The sequence below is a fragment of the Liolophura sinensis genome, chromosome 6 (assembly GCF_032854445.1).
Source record: "Liolophura sinensis isolate JHLJ2023 chromosome 6, CUHK_Ljap_v2, whole genome shotgun sequence".
Classification (NCBI taxonomy): domain Eukaryota; kingdom Metazoa; phylum Mollusca; class Polyplacophora; order Chitonida; family Chitonidae; genus Liolophura; species Liolophura sinensis.
The window spans coordinates 15,452,314-15,473,792 of NC_088300.1; the positions used below are offsets into that span (position 1 = coordinate 15,452,314).

Consider the following 21,479-nt stretch of genomic DNA (forward strand, 5'->3'; position numbering starts at 1 on the left):
TTCACTCGTTATTTCACGAAATTCATGGTAGTATTTATGGGAGTGTTCACGAGAATTCAATTTCGATCGAAAGCAAGCCCTGTATACTAGGCTTGTTACTGGTCTTGCTTTAAATCAATTCCTTCATGACCCTTTGTTTGTTGTATGATTACCTGTTGTCAATCCAGGTCAGTATGTTGTTAGATATATGGCATTTGCCAAGCAACCCAGGTATGGACAGGTGTATGTGTATTAACATTTGTGATAAAATTCAAGTACAGTAGTAAAGCCAAGTGTCCATCGTTGATGTCCGCAATCTGTGGTGATGAGATAAGCAAATGCTGGCTCGTCAGGTCACTCCCTCACACTGTTCTGTGACTATTGCTGCTAGTCAATAAACTTATGAGGATTCTGGCCCCTTATATATGTATGCACTGTCTGTATATCTTTCAGCTTTCCTGGCATTTTCTTTGTAAATGGGTGAATCTTTAGTACATGTACAAGTGGTATAAGTAGTTCTGTTTTCATCACGTGAGAGAACAGAGGATTTTAGAATTTGTTTGGGATTATTGCAAATTTCTCAGCATCGGTTTAAATATGGCTGCTGGCCTTTTCTAAAACAGGGTGATTTTAAGATTTCAGGGATTATAAGATGGTTCTCAGAATAGTGATATTTCAGTATGAAAGTAATTCTGTGATGAATGAGTTAAGCTCCTTTTTACTAGGGTCTTCTCAGAATCTGGTGTTTGAAGAGATGAATTATACAGTAGATAGGGTAATTTATGTGTGCTTTGAGTTGAACATGGTCAGAATGTATGGCTGTAAAGCGAATTTACACCTGTGAGAAGAAATATTTATGTTTAGCACAAGAGATAGCATTTTTGTATTTAACACAAAGAAAAAAAGGAAAGTCAAATGATATGAACCAACATATACATTCCTTTTTCTGATTGTCATCTTTACTAGTATTTATCGGGGCCTCTGTGGCTCAGTTGGTTAGCGTGTTAGCGCAGCGTAATGATGAGCTTCTCACCAATGCGGTCGCTGTAAGTTCAAGTCAAGCTCATGCTGGCTTCCTCTCCAGCCATACGTGGGAAGGTCTGTCAGCAACCTGCGGATGGTTGTGGGTTTCACCCGGGTTGTGCCCGGTTTCCACCCACCATAATGCTGGCTGCCGCCGTATAAGAGAATTATTCTTGAGTACAGCGTAAAACACCAATCAAATAAATAAATAAATACTAGTATTTATCATATTAGATGGTTGACTTGAAATGATTGGGAAATTGTTAGAGTTGAAAAGAGCGGCTTTTTACTAAGCCAGGTAATATTGTTTGAACAGGTATTCATCTGCAAAACTGGCAAGGACTGGAATTACATAATTTTCAACTCTTGCTGCAGAATGTTAGCTTCCCTAAGGCCAGACCAGTTTGTTCTGAATGCGCAAGTGGGCTCAGCTATTTATGGAGCACCTTTAACAACATGGATCTGACGAAGTGCAAATATTAGTGAAGAGGGATAATGTTGGTCTTCTGTCAGCGAGGTATACCCAGTAGATTGGTGTTACGTAAAGCGGAAGTGTGCGCCCATGATTTCCCCTAGGGCTCTCCCCAATTGGCTTTTTGCCCTGTGCATAATTCAGAAGGTTGAATGCCGAAAATGGCTGGTTGGATGCAGCTGAGCACCGTAGCTGTGATCTGGAGCAACAGACAGACTCCCTTCAAATGTCCCAAGGGACTCCAGCCAGGTTTTATCTGATAGCTCTTCACTTCAAAGCAACTGTTAATCTGTGGAGTCCCTCGTTATCTGCTTTACGTACTGGTGGGATGAAGACCTGGGAATCCCTGGAGCAGGACTGTGTCATCAGTCTGCTGCCCCTCCCACATGCCTACCCGAGCGGGGAATGCATACTGCAGTGAACATATGAGGGAATATTTGATAGCTTAGTTAAAGTATGAAGTTGTGAAATAGAACAAAACAAGATAGGAACATTGTGTGGAAGACACTTCATTAGGAAGACATGGTAAATTAAAAGGTAAATTATAAGAGAAGTAAACCTTTAAATGGTGAACTGATTGAAGGACAGAGAATAAAAGCTGTCCAATGAAATATGTTGATATATTTCTGTTTCAAAAAGAGTCAAAAGCAGTTGAAACTTTTGTTTCTTCTACCATTGCATGTCCAGTGATGTCAAGAGATATGTTTTCCATTATACATGTATGTGCTTTTATTTCTAAATTTCGTGTATATGTAGTGCTATGGGTTCACAATCATTATGGCAACGTTACAAACTATTTAAAAGAAAAACATGCCCTGTGACATCACTGGGATGTACCCTAATTCTTCTACTTTTGGGACAGATATTAGTAGTGCTGAAAGCAGAAAATTAGGTTTCTTTTTTAGTTTTTTGGAAAGGTGAAAATATGGGTTTGTTGTTCATTAGATGGTTTAACCATGTGAGAAAAAAGAAAGTGAATTAATCTGCTACAGTTACATGTGTACTGGTGAAAAGCAGCCGACCAGGTGTCCCAAAATGAGAAGAAATGGGGTTTTGCACATATAGAAAGACCACCATACATGTATAGTCAAAACTTGGAATACTTTTAACTTGATGTGAAAAATTAGGAAAATGTCAAACTATTTTCTTGGAGAGTTTTGCATTGTTTTTCTTTTGATTATCAAGTTTTACATTTACATGCCTTTTGTCATTCCCCAGTAACAGAATACCTGCATATTCATTAACATGTTTTGCCTTTATTGATGTGCTCATGGATGAGAGAATTCCCGCGGGATGCATATGTGAGAGTAGAGAGGGCACTCTTGCATACAAGGCCTGACATTAATCTTTGACCAGTATAAGAACATTAACCAACACTGTCCCATTAGGCAGCAGAGTCTGGCAAGTCTGGGAGAAATTGTACGTACACTTGGCTGACAACAAAGCCAGTGTCGTCTACGTCATGGATAAACCAACACGCCTTTACATTTTCTTAATCTGTGTCTGTCTCAGAACCTTCCGCTACTCGAGAAAAATATCGAGGTGAGGTATAGAGCAGTAGTTAACAATAAACATACAGCTGTTATATAAGGGTTGACATTTTTGTTCTGATCCTCTGGGTTGTTTGTTAAGCCCTTCCCAGAAATCATTTGTTTGGGCCACACATTTGATCTGCTTGTCCAGCAATTGAGTTCCTTGTGTGATTGTGTACTTGTAAGTTTTTGCACCGGAAAAGAGATTTTAATGGTGAGACTTGGGTGTTTACTTCTTTACTTTACTTATTAATAGTAGAAAGAAGGGTCCTTGTGAGGCCTTTAATTGCCTTTCCACGTTACCAAAGTCAAGTGAAGAAAAAGGATAAATGCGTCAACATTTATTTATAATATTCTCAGTTTAAAAATAAATCCCAAAATCATTATTATTAGTTCTACATGTTGGCTTTTTAATAACCCAGAGCTAGAAATAAAATCAGAAGCAAACACTAATAAACATGTACTAATAAGCTGAACTATTTAAAACCAGAGTGTAAACAAATATATATGTAATACTGTTCTATTTATTTGTTTTTCCGGTTTATTGTTCTAAGTTATTGAGGAATATTTCACTCAATGAACCCCATTGGTACCACCACAGCTGCCAAGTAACTCCTTTGGAGGGCTTTATTTGAACTCATTTAGTGAAAATAATAAGAGTTTTAATTAGGGATCCTGTTCTTCCTGAAACGTTCTTCCTGAACGGGATCCCTATTGTAATCGTTCTGTTTTTTCTTCTTGTTCTTCTTATTATTATTTTTTTTTCACTGACTTTGTTAGCAGGGAAACTCCTACACCGTTCAACATAGAAGTCCCAAATTTTGCTCATATTTTCTAGCAATGAATATCTCGGGACAAATTCTCCATTTTTTTTCTATGTCACGTGGTGACGCCATATTGAATTTTGTGTAAAACCTTTAAAAATCTTCTTCTCAAGAACCACAGAACCGATTGTTTTCAAATTTGACATGCAGGTAGAAGGTCACAAGTTACAAAAAGTTTGCAGAAATGGTTCACTTCCGGTCAAAACTCTGGAAGCTCGCCATAGGTCGAAGTTGTGACGTCACAAAAAGTTCTGAAATGTCAATTGTTTTGAACGTATACTGATGTATCTTGAGCTGCTGATTCCGAATCTGCTTTTATTTTTTGCATATCTGTGTAACTTTTTGAGATATAAGCAAAAAACTAAAACAAGTTACGTAAATTTCAATGACCTGTAACTCGAGAACTATGGGAGCTTGAAATGTGCAACCTGCACCAACTTGTAGCCCAAGACATGCTCTTTCTAGCATTTGTCAACGGATTTGAGCTCCGATCAATAGTTTTCTCGCTAGAAGCGTTTAAATGACAACACTGTTTTTTGTTTAGAAAAATATGGGACTCCTATTGCTTTAACATGGAGTTAGATGGGGACTGGACTGGTTTATAGTATTTGACCTGATGCTTTCGGCTACACTGTCCGTGATCTCCCGAAACGGTTGTAGGATGACATTCAGCTATACAGTACTCTATTAGATGGCGTAGAATTCTAACTACAACAGCAAACGACGTGGAGCTGTAAAAGTTAGCTTTGTTTTGCGCAGGCCTTGTCTTCTTTACTATAGGCTAACCAGGCCAGGGTAATTGACAGGTATCGACATGTGCCGTGGTCCAGGTGTTGACTTTCTGACAACGGCCTAGATATCAGTAGAGCTGTGAGTCTGTGCATGGCAGGTCGTAGATTGAGACATAAAAGTACAAACTTTGTTTTTTCTTCTTTCTTTCTTTTCTCTTACCGCTGACGTCTGTCAGTCATGTCAGAGTTCGATCCCAGCTTAGCCAATTTGGCAGGCGATGAAAATGTTGTCAATTTCAAGGTTTTAAAGTAGGCTGCTAGGCATAGTTGGATGTTCTGATGACGAATCTGATGGTTTTTCCTTTCTCCGACGCACGGTTTTGTCACCAATTGCCATGAAAGTGCGAAAAGTGCAATTTTCGCCCACGTTTGGAGGTCATGTGACACAAAAGCGCTGCAGCTGTGGAGCTGAAAATGACTGAGTGCAAAGGGCTATATGGGTACTGTAGGCGTGCGGAAAATCGTTGAACTGTCATAATAAACGTGGGAGTTGCAGGCTTGAAAGATTGGCCAAAGGCCGATTTGCTATATTTGGCACTTTGACGTCCCCATGTTATTTGATGCATTTTAAATGCATTTGCGACTAGGATGAACACACGAACATTGTAAGCATGCTACCCGACGTAGTTTGATGTCCTGATCATGAATCTGGACTTATTTCTTGATGGCGACATACAGTTTTGCCGCAAATTGCGATCAAAACGCGAAAAAGCGCAATTTTTCACCATATTTTGAGGTCTGGTGAGAGAAAACCGTTACAGTTGTAAAGCTGAACATCACTGAGTGCAAAGTGCTGCACATGTACTCTATGTGTGCTAAAATCTTTGATCTGTGTCAACAAACACAGGACATGCACATTTTCAAAGAAGTCCTAAGTCAGATTTACCACATTCGGCACATTTACATAAACTTGATGTTACATGGGCCGTGTATTATTGGGTGGGGAAAACATCATCGATCCGATCCGGGATCCCAGCCTAGGATCTGCTGTTCGCAGATCCATTCTAGTTCTATATGTTTTGGTGTCAAGCTTAGATTATCAACTGTCTTATATCACGAAAAAGTTCATTGAGTTTGACACTGTTTGGATACACATATATGTATGCACTAGGGTGCGATCCATTCATCAATCTGACTGCCCCTGGTGGCAGATTCAGTGGCCACCGATTATAAAGTGTGTACTAATGATTCCCAGTGTTCCAGAAGTCGCATCAAGTCGCGTGAGTTACGACGTTACAATACATGCTACCGGTTCCGCCGAAGTCAGACTAGGTGGTGGCAGTGACACCACTGGTCGCCGCCATGGAAGGACCAGTCAGTGGCCACTACCTCCTCCAGTTGCCACTGGGAGCGAACGGAAACAGACCCTAGCCATTTGTTCAATTCATTGTCCTAAAATTACGTCTACACAACAAATATTGCATTTGCTGATACGTCTACGTTATGGATATAACATTTTACATTATCATTTTTCCCCCAAATAAGTAGTTAGATGTGTTTGTTGTATACATGTAGTTTCAAATTTGAATGTAAAAATTATACATTTCATTCAGTTCCAAATATAAAGAGTTTAAGAAAGCCTATTCAGCGAAATAGACTCCCAATTCCATGTATTATCTATCATTGATTTCCTGTTGAAAAAAAAAATTAAAAATTATGTGTTTGTGGCCTTCCCCTCAGATCTCTGTCGAAATGGCATCCAAAATCATTTGCCTGGCAATGCACTACATTCCTCTGAGAATTCATCTTTCAGGGGCGAACTCAAAATTAATATTTATAATTTTAATATTTGTTTTCACATTCTGTGCGGCTTCTTTGTTCTGTTAAGTATTGTTCCCAGCACAGTCAATTTTCCTTTGACCAATGACGTCTGTCAGTGGTTTGGTTATGCCTTCACTGCTAGTGGTTTCTCAGGTTCCCGTAAATTTGACTACCATCCTATAAATGAAACACTCTTGACAAAGGTGTTAAATAACCAGTCAAATAAATAAATAATTGCTTTATTCCAGACTCCTCAAATCGTATGTTTATTCTCTCCTTGACTACAGTAATTGCGTATATGTATTATTGTCTCTGTGTTTAACTGCTCTATGTGTCCTGTTGTTGTTACGGATAGGAGAAAATCTTTCATACCTTCTCCAGTGTTCCCCTGTCTTTTGTATTAAATTTTGTCTCTGTCCATTTGTATTAAAATAAATGTATTTTATATAGCCTGTATTTAGTTAAGATTGGATGGTTAGGTTGACAGTATTACATGTAAGTATAGTCTCTTAAAGTAAGAAATAATTATATACTTCACAGCTGAACTGCAAATAAGGGACCGTCAGTTGATAACAAGGGACCGTCAGTTGATAACAAGGGACCTGCTGTTGATAAGAAATGACCTTCAGTTGATAAGGGACCTACTGTTGATAACAAGGGGCCTAGTGTTGATAACAAGGGACCTACTGTTGATAACAAGGGGCCTAGTGTTGATAACAAGGGACCTACTGGTGATAACAAGGGACCCACTGTTGATAACAAAAGACCTTCAGTTGATAACAAGGGACCTTCAGTTGACATTCATACGACCTTCACATCATCATCTTGTTTACTTTTTTTTCTAGTACAGAACAGTGATAAGCTTGGTGATCTCTGTGCTATGCCTGTGCTGGGTGATGGGATGGCGGCCAGTCGCTCTGATCCTCAGCCACTGTGCCGTGTGTCACCTGACGTCCTGCTGGGGCTCCCCCACCCTGGTCTGGCTCACCTGTCTACTCCTTCTCTCCACACTCAACTTTGAACCATTCTTCAGTCTCATGGTAATAAAGCATCCATACAATATTCAGTGCCCTGGAAACAAAGCCATGGCTCTAATACATGTACCCTACATGAATGAAGTATATTTGTCCAAATGATTTCAGTGTTAACATTACTATACCAGTGATTTTTTTTAATTGCCTCCTTTCAAATTGCAAAGTCCAATTTGTGAAAACATATTGGTAGGTATTACAAGACATTTACGATCCTGACCTCTTTTTGTCCAAAATTTTCCTGATATATACATGTCTGTTAGGTGTTGACCAAGCAGGTAGCATGTTTGAACCCATCTCTGGCTGCGTCATCTGCAGGCAGCTTTTAAGTCAGGACGTTTGTCAGTTGTCTGACAAAGAGCTGTGATGTACTCAAGGCAATCTGGTTTCCTCCATGAATATTAAAACTACAAATACATGTATATAAATCTTCAACCTTTTCAACCACTAAAACACTTTTTCCAGTGGAATTTATGCATACAATTATTATGAAAGTGATGCTGTAAAGGATTTGTTTGTGTTACTTAAGGTGCAAGCTTCATAAAACTTTGCAAATTATTTCCCTACACCCCATAGTTCGCTGGGAATGTTTCAAAATATTGGTGGCAGAGGTAGTTTAAAAAGTTGAAGAATGAGGGTTAACCACTATCACTCTTATATGTTTTTATTATGCTACATTTATGAAGACACGTAAGTTAATTATGTTAATGGCACTAAATCTTTTTCTGGGTATAAAACTGATCAGTCATGTCAGCACCTCCAACATTCAAGTTATTCCTCCGTGGGATATTTGGTGTCGGGATATATCTGGGATGTTCCCAACCTCAATCGTATATTGTGTGGGGCATAAAAAAATTGGCCGTATCCTTTGTTCAGACCTTTTCAAACTTGAGACATTCATTTGGCATGATTTTGTTAATATACTGACCAATTTTGACACAGGGTTAAATGGAAAACATAGCCTCAAAAACACACGTTCCTGTGACCCACATTGTATCATCTGTCTGCACCTGTGTGACACGCATCAAGAACGGCTGTAAAAAAATTACTCTTAAGTAGATTCAGGACTCAATCAGTTCATTCAAGAAACGTTTTCGCGTCGTCTACTGAGAAGATGGAGGACCAATTGATCACCTTTTCAAGTAAAACAAGATAGAACATCATTTTGAAATATCCAGAACATGCATTTTTTACTCTATTTTGATTTTGGTCCCATGAAGAGAAATCTTAAAGGATGAAATTGAAATTTTTGGTCTATAAACTTAGGATGTAATGGCTTTTGAGTAGGTAAATTTTTATAAGCCTACGTAAGAGGGTTTTCGGAGATATTGAGTGTCAAAGTACGGCCCATTTTTTTTATGCCCACCCGATATTTATCCTTCTTGCGCATGGGATGTTCAGTCTTTATGCAAAGCCTGGTTCCTTTTTCATTGTATTCACAGAAAGTGGCTGTTCCTGATGACCCTATGGAGACCAAGTTCTACCTTCTGCTCTTCACCCTGGCCCTGTGTAACCTGCGTTACACCAGCTTTTGTTTAGAGAAGGTTCAGAGGCGGCAGTTCCAGGAGACCAGAGACCATGTCTGACCCAGCCGGCCACCAGGCACAGAGGAAGAATGCCAGGGTGAGGTGGAACAATGGGGGAGAAGCTATTAGACAGAGATCATACGGGTCAGGATGGTCAGCTGACAAGAACAACCAATCAGTGCACTTTCATCGACCTTCTAGCTTACACCTTCTATCTGCCTCTGTTCTTTCACAGGCCTCTGTTGACGTATGATGTATTTAGTGAACAGGTTAGTCATTGGTTTACACCATTTTGGACGAAGGTTGGTGGTTTTGTACTGCATGTATTCTGAAATCCCCTTCCAATAAACACTCTGAAACATACATGTATGTGAAACATGCTTGAGCATAAAGTTAAAAAGCAGCCCAGTAAATAAATAAATAGATAAATACCAGTGTACCATTTCAGATTCATATATGATAGCGCACTTTTATGCACCACAACATATTGAGCAATTTATGTCAGGACTGATGTCCAGAGAGTGTTTTACTGGTGAATGTAATGATTGATTGATTAGTTGAATGTCTGTGAAGCAAATGGCAGAGGCTCGTAAGAAATGGTACACACATGTGCACATGCATGCACGTGAAGGTTTGTCTGTAAGCCAGTAATTATAACCTTTGAGAATGGAACATAAACGCGTACTACACATCCAAACTTATGAAAATCTTCGTTCATAAAATTGGTCTCTTAAGACAAACGCTAGTGAGAACTTCATAGTGGCAAATTTGCCACAATTGGCTGGTGCTAAAGCTCCCATGTGAATTAGATGTACATGTGCTAGGTTTTTCTGCTCATGACCAAATGGAAGAGGGAATTCTGCCACATTTCATTTTTATTGTCTAACACTATGTCTTATGCCTATTTTAACTTGCTAACCCATATTAGTATGTTGTAACACTCACTCCTTTCATTGATTATCTGGCAGTTTCCAAATTGTCAAAAAGTCTGCACAGACGTACATGCATGTAAACACTTGAACTCACAGCTTCCCTCAGGATCCAGTGCGCTACGATTAGGAAGGCTGAGTACTGGTTGGCCCAGCATCAGTGTAGTGTTGCTGAATGGGCTGTAATATCAAGTGTCTTCAGCATGGCATTGTATTGAGGCAGCACTTTAAATATTTTAGCATTGCGACTTGTATGCTACAAAGTGATAGGACATATAATATTGAAAGCCTTGATGTGCCAAAAGCTAAGTACTGTGAAGTACTTAATTTTTGTGTGGAACTAATTTTCCTGGATTTCTCAGTCAATAATTTACCACAAAACATAATTCCATCTTAAAAAAATTCCATTATTGAATCTTTTATTATTGGTAGTAGTTTTCACGAAGTGAAATCTTTGCTGGCCTGACAGGAGTTAGGATAAGAAAGCCTGGTGGATCAGCTAAATTTTAACAGCAAAGAGGAAAAATTAGACTTTAAATTTATGTAAACTCTAGTGATAGGGCTTAATGTGTATGAAGCAAAGTGGGAGTTTATTCTTCTCTAGTTTGATTAATCTTCAGTGCACCGGTAAAGTGAAAGAATAGTAGATACAAACATGTGCTGTCTAATGAATGTCGATTTGATGCATGCATTTGGCTGTGTCTCTCCAGTGGAACAATGAGTGAGCGTTTAACAAATTGTGAACTGTGTACAACAATACTATGGCAGTGTGACAGCTATGGTAATTTTAGTACTTTCTGACTGGCTACAGAGGACCATTAACACTGAAAACAATCAACAACAAAAATCCACCATTAATAATACCTGTTTCACATGCTTGAGTAGTCCAACAGGTAGCATAGTCAAAGAGTAGCATAATTTTGGCTAAATTATATGTAGGAAAGTTTTAAGATTTTATTTCAGTATTTCCTTGTTTAAATATGTGAAAATTAATTCCTGCGAACCCATTTTTGATTAAATTCGCAAAAATAAATTCCAGCGATTAATAAGTACTTTGCAGTAAACCAGGGAAATTCTGTCATTTGTCTTTTTAAAACAGAATATCCCATCGTTTTGGGTCAAGTTGTACGGAAGAACAATTGTGCAAATCCTGAAGTGGGAAACCTCTTCGAACAGGTCATATTCATCTTTTACCCAAATATAGCCATGTGTGCATTCAAGAATACAATCAAGTCCGTCTGATCCAAGAAATAAAAGAAATCAACAATAATAGAGAAATGACTACCTTGTCTTTTTTTTTTTTTCAGATTTCAGAAGCTAAACAGCCGTGGACATTGTCTCGAGTGGTGGCAGTAGGGAAACACTTTACCAGAGTGATCTTCTGGGCAGTAGTCATTGAGTTCACACTCCACTATTTCTACTTCCATTCACTTCAAGGGAGCCTGAGTGTAATGATGAAGGTTCCTCTCTGGGGCCTCGCTGGTATCGGATACCTTCATGGCCAATTCTTCATGATGAAGTATGTGGTGATGTTTGGGTTTCCTGCATGTGTTGCAAAGGTGGATGGGCTGAACCCCCCAGAGGGCCCCAAGTGTATTTCGCGCATATGTTACTACTCTGACATGTGGAAGTAAGTTTTTACATCTATTTTGTAAATAGCCAGAAAGTATATGAAAAAGTGGTTAAAAAAATTATACACATATACTGACAGGCTACAGTGTACATATTGACTGGCTACAGTGTACATGGTCACTTGTCACAGCGTACAGCCTGACAGGCCACAGCGTACATGTCTGGCCACAGTGTACTTGGTGACTTGCTACAGTGTACATGGAGACTGGCTACAGTGTACTTGGTGAGTGGCTACAGTGTACTTGGTGAGTGGCCACAGTGTACATGGTGACTGGCCACAGTGTAGATGGTGACTGGCTACAGTGTAGATGGTGACTGGCTACAGTGTTCATGGTGACAGGCCACAGTGTACATGCTGACTGGCTACAGTGTACATGCTGACTGGCTACAGTGTACATGGTAACTGTTTGCAGTGTACTTGGTGACTGGCCACAGTGTACATGGTGATTGGGTACAGTGTACATGGTGACAGGCTACAGTATGCATTGTGACTGGCTACAGTGTACATGGTGACTGGCTACAGTGTACATTGTGACTGGCTACAGTGTGCATGGTGACTGGCTAAAATGTACATGGTGACTGGCTACAGTGTACATGGTGACTGGCTACAGTGTACATGGTGACTGGCTACAGTGTACATGCTGACTGGCTACAGTGTACATGCTGACTTACTACAATGTACGTGGTGATTGGCTATGGTGTACACAGTGATTAGCTACGGTGTACATGTTCACTGGCTACAGTGCACATACTGACTGGCTAAAGTGTACAGGCTGACTTGCTACAGTGTACATGCTGACTGGCTACAGTGTACATGCTGACTGGCTACAGTGTACATGCTGACTGGCTGCAGTGTACATGATGACTGGCTGCAGTGTTCATGGTGACAGGCCACAGTGTACATGCTGACTGGCTACAGTGTACATGCTGACTGGCTACAGTGTACATGGTGACTGGCTACAGTGTACATGCTGACTGGCCACAGTATGCATTGTGACTGGCTACAGTGTACATGCTGACTGGCTACAGTGTACATGATGACTGGCCACAGTCTCATGATGACTGGCTACAGTGTACATGGTGACTGGCTACAGTGTACATGCTGACTTACTACAATGTACATGGTGATTGGCTATGGTGTACACAGTGATTAGCTACAGTGTACATGTTCACTGGCTACAGTGCACATACTGACTGGCTAAAGTGTACAGGCTGACTGGCTACAGTGTACATGCTGACTGGCTGCAGTGTACATGCTGACTGGCCACAGTGTACATGGTAATTGGGTACAGTGTACATGCTGACTGGCCACAGTGCTCATGCTGACTGGCTACAGTGTACATGCTGACTGGCCACAGTGTAGATGCTGACTGGCCACAGTGTACATGCTGACTGGCTACAGTGTACATGGTGACAGGCCACAGTGTACATGCTGATTGGCTACAGTGTACATGGTGATTGGCTACAGTGTATATGGTGACTGGCCACAGTGTACATGCTGATTGGCTACAGTGTACAGGGTGACTGGCCACAGTGTACATGCTGATTGGCTACAGTGTACATGGTGATGGGCTACAATTTACATGGTGACTGGGTAATGTACATGTATGTGCTAATATAATAGGTTTGTATTAGGATATATTTTTACTAAAGTTTTTCCAGTGTTATGTTTGCTCACTCAGGTATTGATCAGAACAGGCTTTCACCAAAATTCATTAATATTTCAGAATTGTCCATGTATAATAGGAGATGGAACAATTATTTTTATGGGTGTTTTCCTGATTGCATTCCTTTTGGATTACACTAAATACCCTGGATATTTGTTCAAGAAGAGTTATGCAGAATTTCCCCAGAGTTAATCTATAATGTATCATGACCCAGGTGGTAAATTATGCATTTTTCTCCTCCCAAACCTTTCACTGATATTTTGTTCCGTTTTTGCCTATCTTGCTGAAATGCAGCCTTGATCAGAATGTGAAAGCTTTTCAGTGTTGCACAAAGAGATGTTGTGGAGGTAGACTTTGTGGTATATTTTCGGTATGATGAGGCTGGCCTTTACCCTCTTTTGTATTGAAGTGCTTCCAGTCATGGGTGGCTTGTAAATATTTCATGTTTTCTGCATGGCTGAATGCAAAGATACACATCACCGCTGACTTTGTTTTAACGTCTGAAGTGTCTAGAGCTGTGTTGATTTCAGTCCCCATTTGGCTGGGCTGTTCAATCTGTGGCAATGAATAATGCAAGCATGTCCTCAGTGTTGTTCTGGTGATCATGTTATATTGATAGGATGCTGCGATCAAGCCGCCCTCTGCCAGCATTGCCAAAGCAATTTAATGTATTTACAGGCAATTTGATCTGATTTAGTGCTTGCCTCCTAGTTTTTCATCTCATCACCTGTGGCCCCTGATGGAATCCTGAGGTACTTTTATCATCTGTATTTGTTGACCCCACACTGGGCAGGGGCTAACTCAATGAGGAACCCCCAAAGCAATATATCTCAATGTTTATTGCAACAATCAGCAATTTGCAGGGCTTTATTGCTTGTTTTCTATAAATATACCACATTTTAGGACATTCCATTGTGTTGTGTGCTTTTTGTATTTCACCAGCTTTGAGGTCAACCTTTTAGTGATTGATTATATATTAATGTGAATTGTCCCCCACCTGCCTGCAGTAACAATTTGTGACAGGTAAATAACATATAACCCTGTGGGTCTCACATCCTCACTAACATTCTCCCTGCTAGCTGTCACCTCTCTTTCATCTTTTTGTTCCATGGCTTTTATTGTCATGCTCCTCAATGTATGTACCTTTATTTTATTTAAGTTCAGTTTACTTCAAACAGGGATATTACATTTAAGGTAATGGCATTCTCTTTTTATAGTTTATAGTCCAGGTAATTGGTTGATGTGGTTTTATATCATTTCTATTCTTCATGAAATTCAGGTACTTTGACAGAGGATTGTACAGTTTTATAAAAAGGTTTGTGCTTGTCTGCAGTGTTTGATATTTCATATAGTGAATTATATCTACAGGCATTCAGTGTATTTAGAGGCAATAAATTGCTGTAAACCTTAGTTTCTCCACTGTTTCTCTTATGGTGAAGTGAAAATGTGTAAATACACTGTATATAGAGATTTCATGAAATTTATTAAAGAGGAAGAAAACATAAAAAGGATGTCAAAATCAGATGAAAGAGCATCAAAACTCATTTGCAAATATGGTGTTTAAATTTTTTGGGGGATTTTTTTTTTCAGGAAAAAAAAGACATTTGCAAATATTTTTGTATGACGGTGTTTGGGGCCACCTTTCAATATTTATTTTCGTTGCATAATAATATTCTAAATAAGGATGTGATGCATGTCTAATAAATTTATTGAAATGTAAATTTGTTGTTTGTGTACAAACACATGCATTTATTTATTTATTTGATTGATGTTTCACCTTGTGCTCAATGCATTTAATCTGAGTTATGATAATATTTATGAATATATTAAAAATATAAATGTGATCAAAATCCAGGTCGAATTTATTGGTTGAAGAGACCAAATTGTTTTGCATTAAAGTTGGCTCAACTTTGCAAATATTTATTAAATAGGTGTTACATTCTCATTTGTAACATTATTACACAAAGACAATATATACCAAACGATAGTGCCAAACACCCATCATACAAAAAATATTTTCAAATGTCTTTTTCTCTTTAAAAAAATCAAACAAAAAATATGAAAGACCACATTTACGACTAACTTTTTGCACTCTTTCAGTTGACTTTTATGTAATTTTTTTGTTTTCTCGACCTGTAAAGACAAGAATTTCAGGGAACCATTCCAGTAACTTTCTGTCAGCTGCCATGAAAAAAATATTGACTCCAAAAAAAAAAATAAATAAATAAAAAATAAAAAAAATAAAGGAAAAAAATAAAAGTGATATTAACCAAAATGTCAAGCCATCTTTCTTTTAGTACAGTAAAACGTTTGAAATGTCACAAATCATGTCTTGTTTTATGGGTTGTTTGAAGTTTGATTCACCTTTCCTCCAATAACTTCTTGTTGTAGGTACATCTATGTACCCCTGTATTCCGTGTCGTTGTAGGTACATCTATGTACCCCTGGGCGGTTCTCGCTGTGGTCTGGTCCGTCAACTGACAATTTCAGCCCTGACCTTCCTCTACGTCTTCTACTGGCATGGAGCAGAGCTGTACCTTTTCCTCTGGGCAGCCCTAAACTACCTGGGTATCATGCTAGAGCTACTTGGTGCCAAGCTCACCAAGATTCTTGGGGTACAAAACTTTGAGATAGGTCTTGAATTTAGCATATATTGATAGCCATGTAGGCATATTGATCAGCCTGTGAACAAAGCTCTTAATGTTTTATACCTTGTAAACTCTGGGTATTATGTCATGAGGTTGTTCAAAGAATTCTTGCACTTCTGTGTTGTTTCTTTCACTCATAAAGCCCCATCCATACTACCCATCATCTCTCAACATTTGTTGATTCAACAAGAGTCAACATGAAGTTGAATGCTGTTGACGTAAGTTGAGTGTCCTGTCCAGACTACACATCAGATGGGTCAATTTTGCTGAACACTGTTGACGTGAGTTGAACGATGTTGAGCTGTGTGTTTTTTTTATTTGGGCGATAAATTGGAGGGAAATCTCCATATTACCTCTCCAGTGCATGAGACAATGGCGAGCAGGCATGGCAGTTCGGCGTAGAAGACGTCTCATCATGAGACCAGTTTCTCTCTGTCATCGCCATTTTGCCCAGGTCATGTGCTTTATGACGGTCACATTATTTTGTACATGCCCACTGCTTGGCTACTTTGGCTCAACTTTACTCAACTTGTTGACACATGCACATTTCCGATTCAACCTTGTTGGATAGTGTTGAGTGTTGTTGAACGAAGTTGAGGAGCCCGTCCAGATTACTCAAGACGGGTCAACTTGTTCACTCAGTTGACTCTTGTTGAGTCAACAAAAGTTGAGTGATGTTGGATAGTCAGGATGGGGCTTTAACCTGAATTCCTCCGGGCTTGAGCCAGCCCAGTTCGATCTTACCAAAATACTGGCTGCTGTCGTAGATGTGAATTACGTAAGTATCCAGTCAAGTGAATAAATACATAATCCTAACCACCATAATGTGAGGTGCGTGGGTAGGTCTGTCAGAAGCCTGTCGATGGTAGTGGTACCCCTTGGGCTATGCCCACTTGCCTCCCACATTACGCTTGCCACCATCCCATATTTAAGGTGAAATATTCTTGAGTATGGAATAAAACATCATTCAAATAAATAGCCATCGTGAGTGAAATGTGTTATTTCTTTTAAGACATAAAAGCACCAAATAGGCAAGTGGTATAATTCTGAATAAACCAAATGTCCTCTGGTCAAACACCATTTTTACAGGTTTAAGATGAGGGTAGAAGTTCCAGGTTTCGTAAAGCAAATCACATGTTGTTTAGCCAATAAATGTTAACAGTTAACTTGTTTTGTTTAACTTTACTTTGGTCCATTTAAATGCTCAAAAGTCAGGTGCTGTTTATATTCCAAATAATATTTTTTTAAAGCATTTTTTCCAGTTTGAAGGTATTTAGATTGCCACATGATGTATTCTAACATACGATTATAAGAATACTGATGAATAACTTTATTTATAATTTCTCCGAGGTTTACAGAAATTCATTGTGTGAAGATTTGTTGAAGTGAGGACCCATCTCTGTTCTGCTGTTTCAGACCCGTTACCTGGGGTCTGCCATGGCATCCCGTCTCCATGCTCTTTGTACAGTTCCTCTATTTGCCATGTCAGCTCTCTCCATCTTTGTCTTCTTTGGTGGAGCTGAGACAGGCCAGGTGTATTTTAATAGACTCCTGATTGAAGGTGAGACAACTTTATCATATGAACCATATGAATTTGTGGTGTAGTCTTTGTGTGTAAAGAAATGTTCATATTGCGCAAAATTCCCTCAGAAATAAATGGTACACTTCTGTATGATTCCTGAAACTGTGTGTTTCATAAACAGCCATGATAGAACTTACAACAGGAATTGTTTTTGTCAAGAAACATACAGTTGTTTCAATTTGCTTGTTAGAAAAATCATTGAGCATAATGCATGATTGTTTACATATACTTGTACGCAAAGCTGAAAGCCCCGTATTAATTGGTTTCCAAATATGTGTAAGTTGATCTTGATTGGTGGCTTTCTCAATCTTGAAAAGACTTAATTTCCATCCAAATTTGTCAAGTATGTGTACAACTTTGAAAGTGAGTCCTGACAAAGAAAAAGACCCAAGTATGTGTTGCATGTACAAAAGTGTGAGGTTTTTTGTCTAAATGTAGGTGAGCTAGATTTATACATGATACATGAACCTTTCATTTCCTAATGGAAGTTTTAAGCTGCCAGTGATGGATGAACAAATCCTCTCCTTGTGTCATCAATCTGTTCCCTTTCCTCATCACTGACACTGACACATATTGCTAATGTGAATTTATGCCAGGTGCTCAAGGAGAAATAGCTTGTTTTGTGACTGAAGTATACATCAGGTATATCCTGTAAATCCTCTAGGGAACCTGGCATACCTGTACGCCAAAGGTGGATGAGGTGGAGTGGGGTGGTGTGGTGTTACCTGTGGGAGGGGAGATTGACCATCGTTAGCAATCATACCCCATTGCTGGAGGTCTGACCCAAGTATCAATGTGTTCTACTCATCATTTATTGCCAGGGCTTTGTGAACTGTAGATAACGGCAAGTAGGAAGTGATTGATCTTTATAATGAACTCGCTAAGCAGAGTCACTCACCCCCAGGACATTTATTTTGTTCGCTTAACTGGAGCCGGTGTGGATATGGATATGGTTTTCCATCTTATACAGTGAACAGAATGTATTGATGTAGGAAGTGGTCCTGGCTAAATATATAATATAAAAGTCTACAGCGTGGAGAGTGTAACCAGAACAATGACAACAGCATGAAAATTGGTCTACTGTTTCTATGTAGTCGTTGAAATCCAGTCTCTTGTCAGGTTAGCTCAGTTAAGGTTTAATTCTAACTGTTCATATAAATGCGTGCTAGTAATTGGTAACAACTTATAAATTCCCTGGGACCATGGTTTAAGCAGAATTTGGTACAAACATATGACGTGATGTTAATTGTGATTAATTAGGTGTGAGTGATCTGTGAAAGATGTATATACCTTCATTGCATTTAAAGGAAACCACAGGCTCTCCGGAGTGTACATCTTATCTGGACCTGTACTTGTTCAAAGACCAAAACTGTTTCCTCTCTCGAAGACTTTACTACAAGAGGTATAGTTTAAATGTTGACATGAGAATTCATCCTTTATACTTGGACAGCAATACACCGAAGGGTTCTGAATACGGTGTGTACATATCTCGCCTTGTAGCATTTGTTAGATCCCAAGTGTTATTTCAGTCATCGTCACAAGTTATTACTGGTACAACTGATGTGTCAAGGTTATTTAAGCAAGCCTCTTCGCTTTAGGTTTCTTAAGTTTTACAACAAGTATAAATCTCTTATGGACATAAGATCCACCGCACTGCTGCATGATTGGGTCTGATTGTGGTGGGCAAGGGGATGTATATTCATCGTGTTGAATCAAATCGCTAGATTGTCTATATGAACCGTTGCAATCAAAGCGCAACTAAGGTACATATTTTATTATCGACAACTTATATACTATCATGGTACTGATTTCACTCATTGTTGGTATTGGTTTTTAAGTAAAAACTGCCAAAAAAAGATCTGATTTTGACATAATTTTGCATTTACATTAGTTCTTGTTTTGTAACTATTATAAAATAGACCAGATCAAGTTTCACACCCCTCCTTTCTCTGGTTTCCTACATGTTTAGGTTAATGACGAAGACACTGAATCTGGAAGGCTTTTTGTTTGAATTTTTCTACTGAACTAGCAGAGAGGTTAAGGCAGGAAGGTTGAGGACGGGACCTTAATGAAAGAAAATTGGTTTGAGATTTTTCTTATGTCAGTTTATAAGAAACAGGGTTACAAGGTGTTCGTTGGTTGATTTTACGGTTTGAGTATACTAAGATGTGTAAAGTAAGACCTTAGCTTACTAACCTAAGTGTACTACTGAGCCTCTGTTGAGAAGATGGTTAACGTGTCAGCGTGGCGCAGGGACCCAAGAGCCTCTCACCAATGCGACCGCAGTGAGTTCAAATCCAATTCATGTTGGCTTCCTCTCCGGTTGTATGTGAGAAGGTCTGACAGCAACTTACTGATGATTGTGGGTTTTCCCTGGGCTCTGCTCGGTTTCATCCTAGCATAATGCTGGCGTATCTTTGAAATATTTTTGAGCACTGCATAAAACACCAATCAAATGAATAAACAAAATACTAACCCACAAATTGGCTAGGATGACACCACTGCAGGTACATCGTGGGTGGCTTTTAAGTAAGTAACAGTATTATCGCAGATTAGCTGGTGTGAGAGATTGGCAGGTTCAAGCTGTGCCTCGGCGAAGGTAAAATTTTGGTTTGGCCGATTTATTCAAGCAAGACTTAAACTAAAGGTATGAATTTAGGAAATGCTATCTCTGTTGGCGCCGATTCAAAATCCATTTGAAGTTTGGCCTGTGTTGAATTTCGGTGTTACAGGTTCCTAAGACAAAAATATGTTAATAGGCTGTGTATATACCTGTACATGTAGTAGTTAGATATAGCAATTGGTATATGAGAGAAGGTAGAGTTTCCTCGGGTGAGTCACAAAACATTATTATTATGCATTTTATAGCTTTCAAATCAAACAGGTCACATATTTTGGTGCTAAACCAACTGTGACATTAACATTGTCAAAATTTTGTAATTTCATTTCTTAACAAATATCTAAAATTCTGCTTCATTTTGTGAGAAATTAATGTAATTAAGGTGGTAATTAAACATTCTGAACTTTGCTTTCTTTGAACGTTTATCCTGGTCCTCAAGGTGCACGGGGCCACCTACTTGCGATTGAACCCTGTTTAAATATAACAACTGTGTCAGATCGCCAGGGGCTGTACTTAGAATATAAACTGTAATGAACCAGTGTGGGTACAGCTATTTACTTGTAGGTAAAAGTGTAGTATAGAATAACTTGGGAATGGGCTAGGATGTAGTTTGGGGGGGGGGGGGCGGTTGTTCAGTGGGTGAGGCATTCCTTAAGACTCATTAGCACACCTGGATAAGCTTGATATATCGCTGATTAAACACAGACAGGATCTTAAGCATACTGCGAGCTGCCCACTGTCTTTATCCACTAATCAAGTTAAATCTTCTAGAACTGTCGTTGTGGACCTATGATTAGATCTTAATATACTAGAATGTCTCTTTGTGTGAAGACAGACACAGTGGAACATCATAACTGTGTTCATCTATAATTGATATTTGCAGTCCTCTCAGAAACCTTAGCTGCATGAGTTTGTAATCTCGTAATGATGTTTTATATCCCACAGGAGGTAAGCTGACGTCAGATCAGGTGTGTTCTAATGTAATATACTTGTTGTTCTCCAGGGTATCCAGTCAGCGTTCTGCTCATAGCCCTGGTCCTGTATTGCGGTGTCCATGTTTGTGCAGGAATCAGCCAATGGGAGCAACAGAAAGTGAAACAGAAAGTGAAACACAAAGTATGGTAAAGGTCGTTTAAAGGCCACAGTGACAAGGCGCGTGAACACGGTCTGTATATGCCCAGTAAGCTAAACTTACGTAAGCCCAGTATCAGTTTTTACACGTCACTAAATTAGTTTAAAAACATGAACATAAATGGTTATGCTTTGCCCAGATTTGATGTTATGAAAGTTCGATACATGTATTCCAACTTGGGACAGCCAGTTGTTGACAGATATTGGTGAAACGCCTGTAATCGAACCCAAACTGCAACCGCGGCGACGTTGGTGTATTGACGCTGGACCAACGCCTGGTCGCTAACTGGGTAAATATTCAGTTATTGCCAACGATCCATCTTGGCCTCTA

At 39.2% G+C, this 21,479-nt stretch overlaps 1 protein-coding gene across 1 annotated transcript in view; it reads left to right on the forward strand.

Moving 5' to 3' along the window:
- LOC135466939 (protein-cysteine N-palmitoyltransferase HHAT-like) overlaps window positions 1-21,142 on the forward strand; it is a 32,640-nt gene extending 11,498 nt beyond the window's left edge. Inside the window, exons 5-12 of the mRNA XM_064744693.1 lie at window positions 7,228-7,422; window positions 8,856-8,993; window positions 9,089-9,208; window positions 11,176-11,498; window positions 14,447-14,482; window positions 15,596-15,782; window positions 17,232-17,376; window positions 21,021-21,142. Of these exons, the coding sequence (XP_064600763.1) occupies window positions 7,228-7,422; window positions 8,856-8,993; window positions 9,089-9,208; window positions 11,176-11,498; window positions 14,447-14,482; window positions 15,596-15,782; window positions 17,232-17,376; window positions 21,021-21,142 (1,266 nt within the window). The remainder of the gene's footprint in view (window positions 1-7,227; window positions 7,423-8,855; window positions 8,994-9,088; window positions 9,209-11,175; window positions 11,499-14,446; window positions 14,483-15,595; window positions 15,783-17,231; window positions 17,377-21,020) is intronic.
- The last annotated feature ends 337 nt before the right edge of the window (window positions 21,143-21,479 follow it).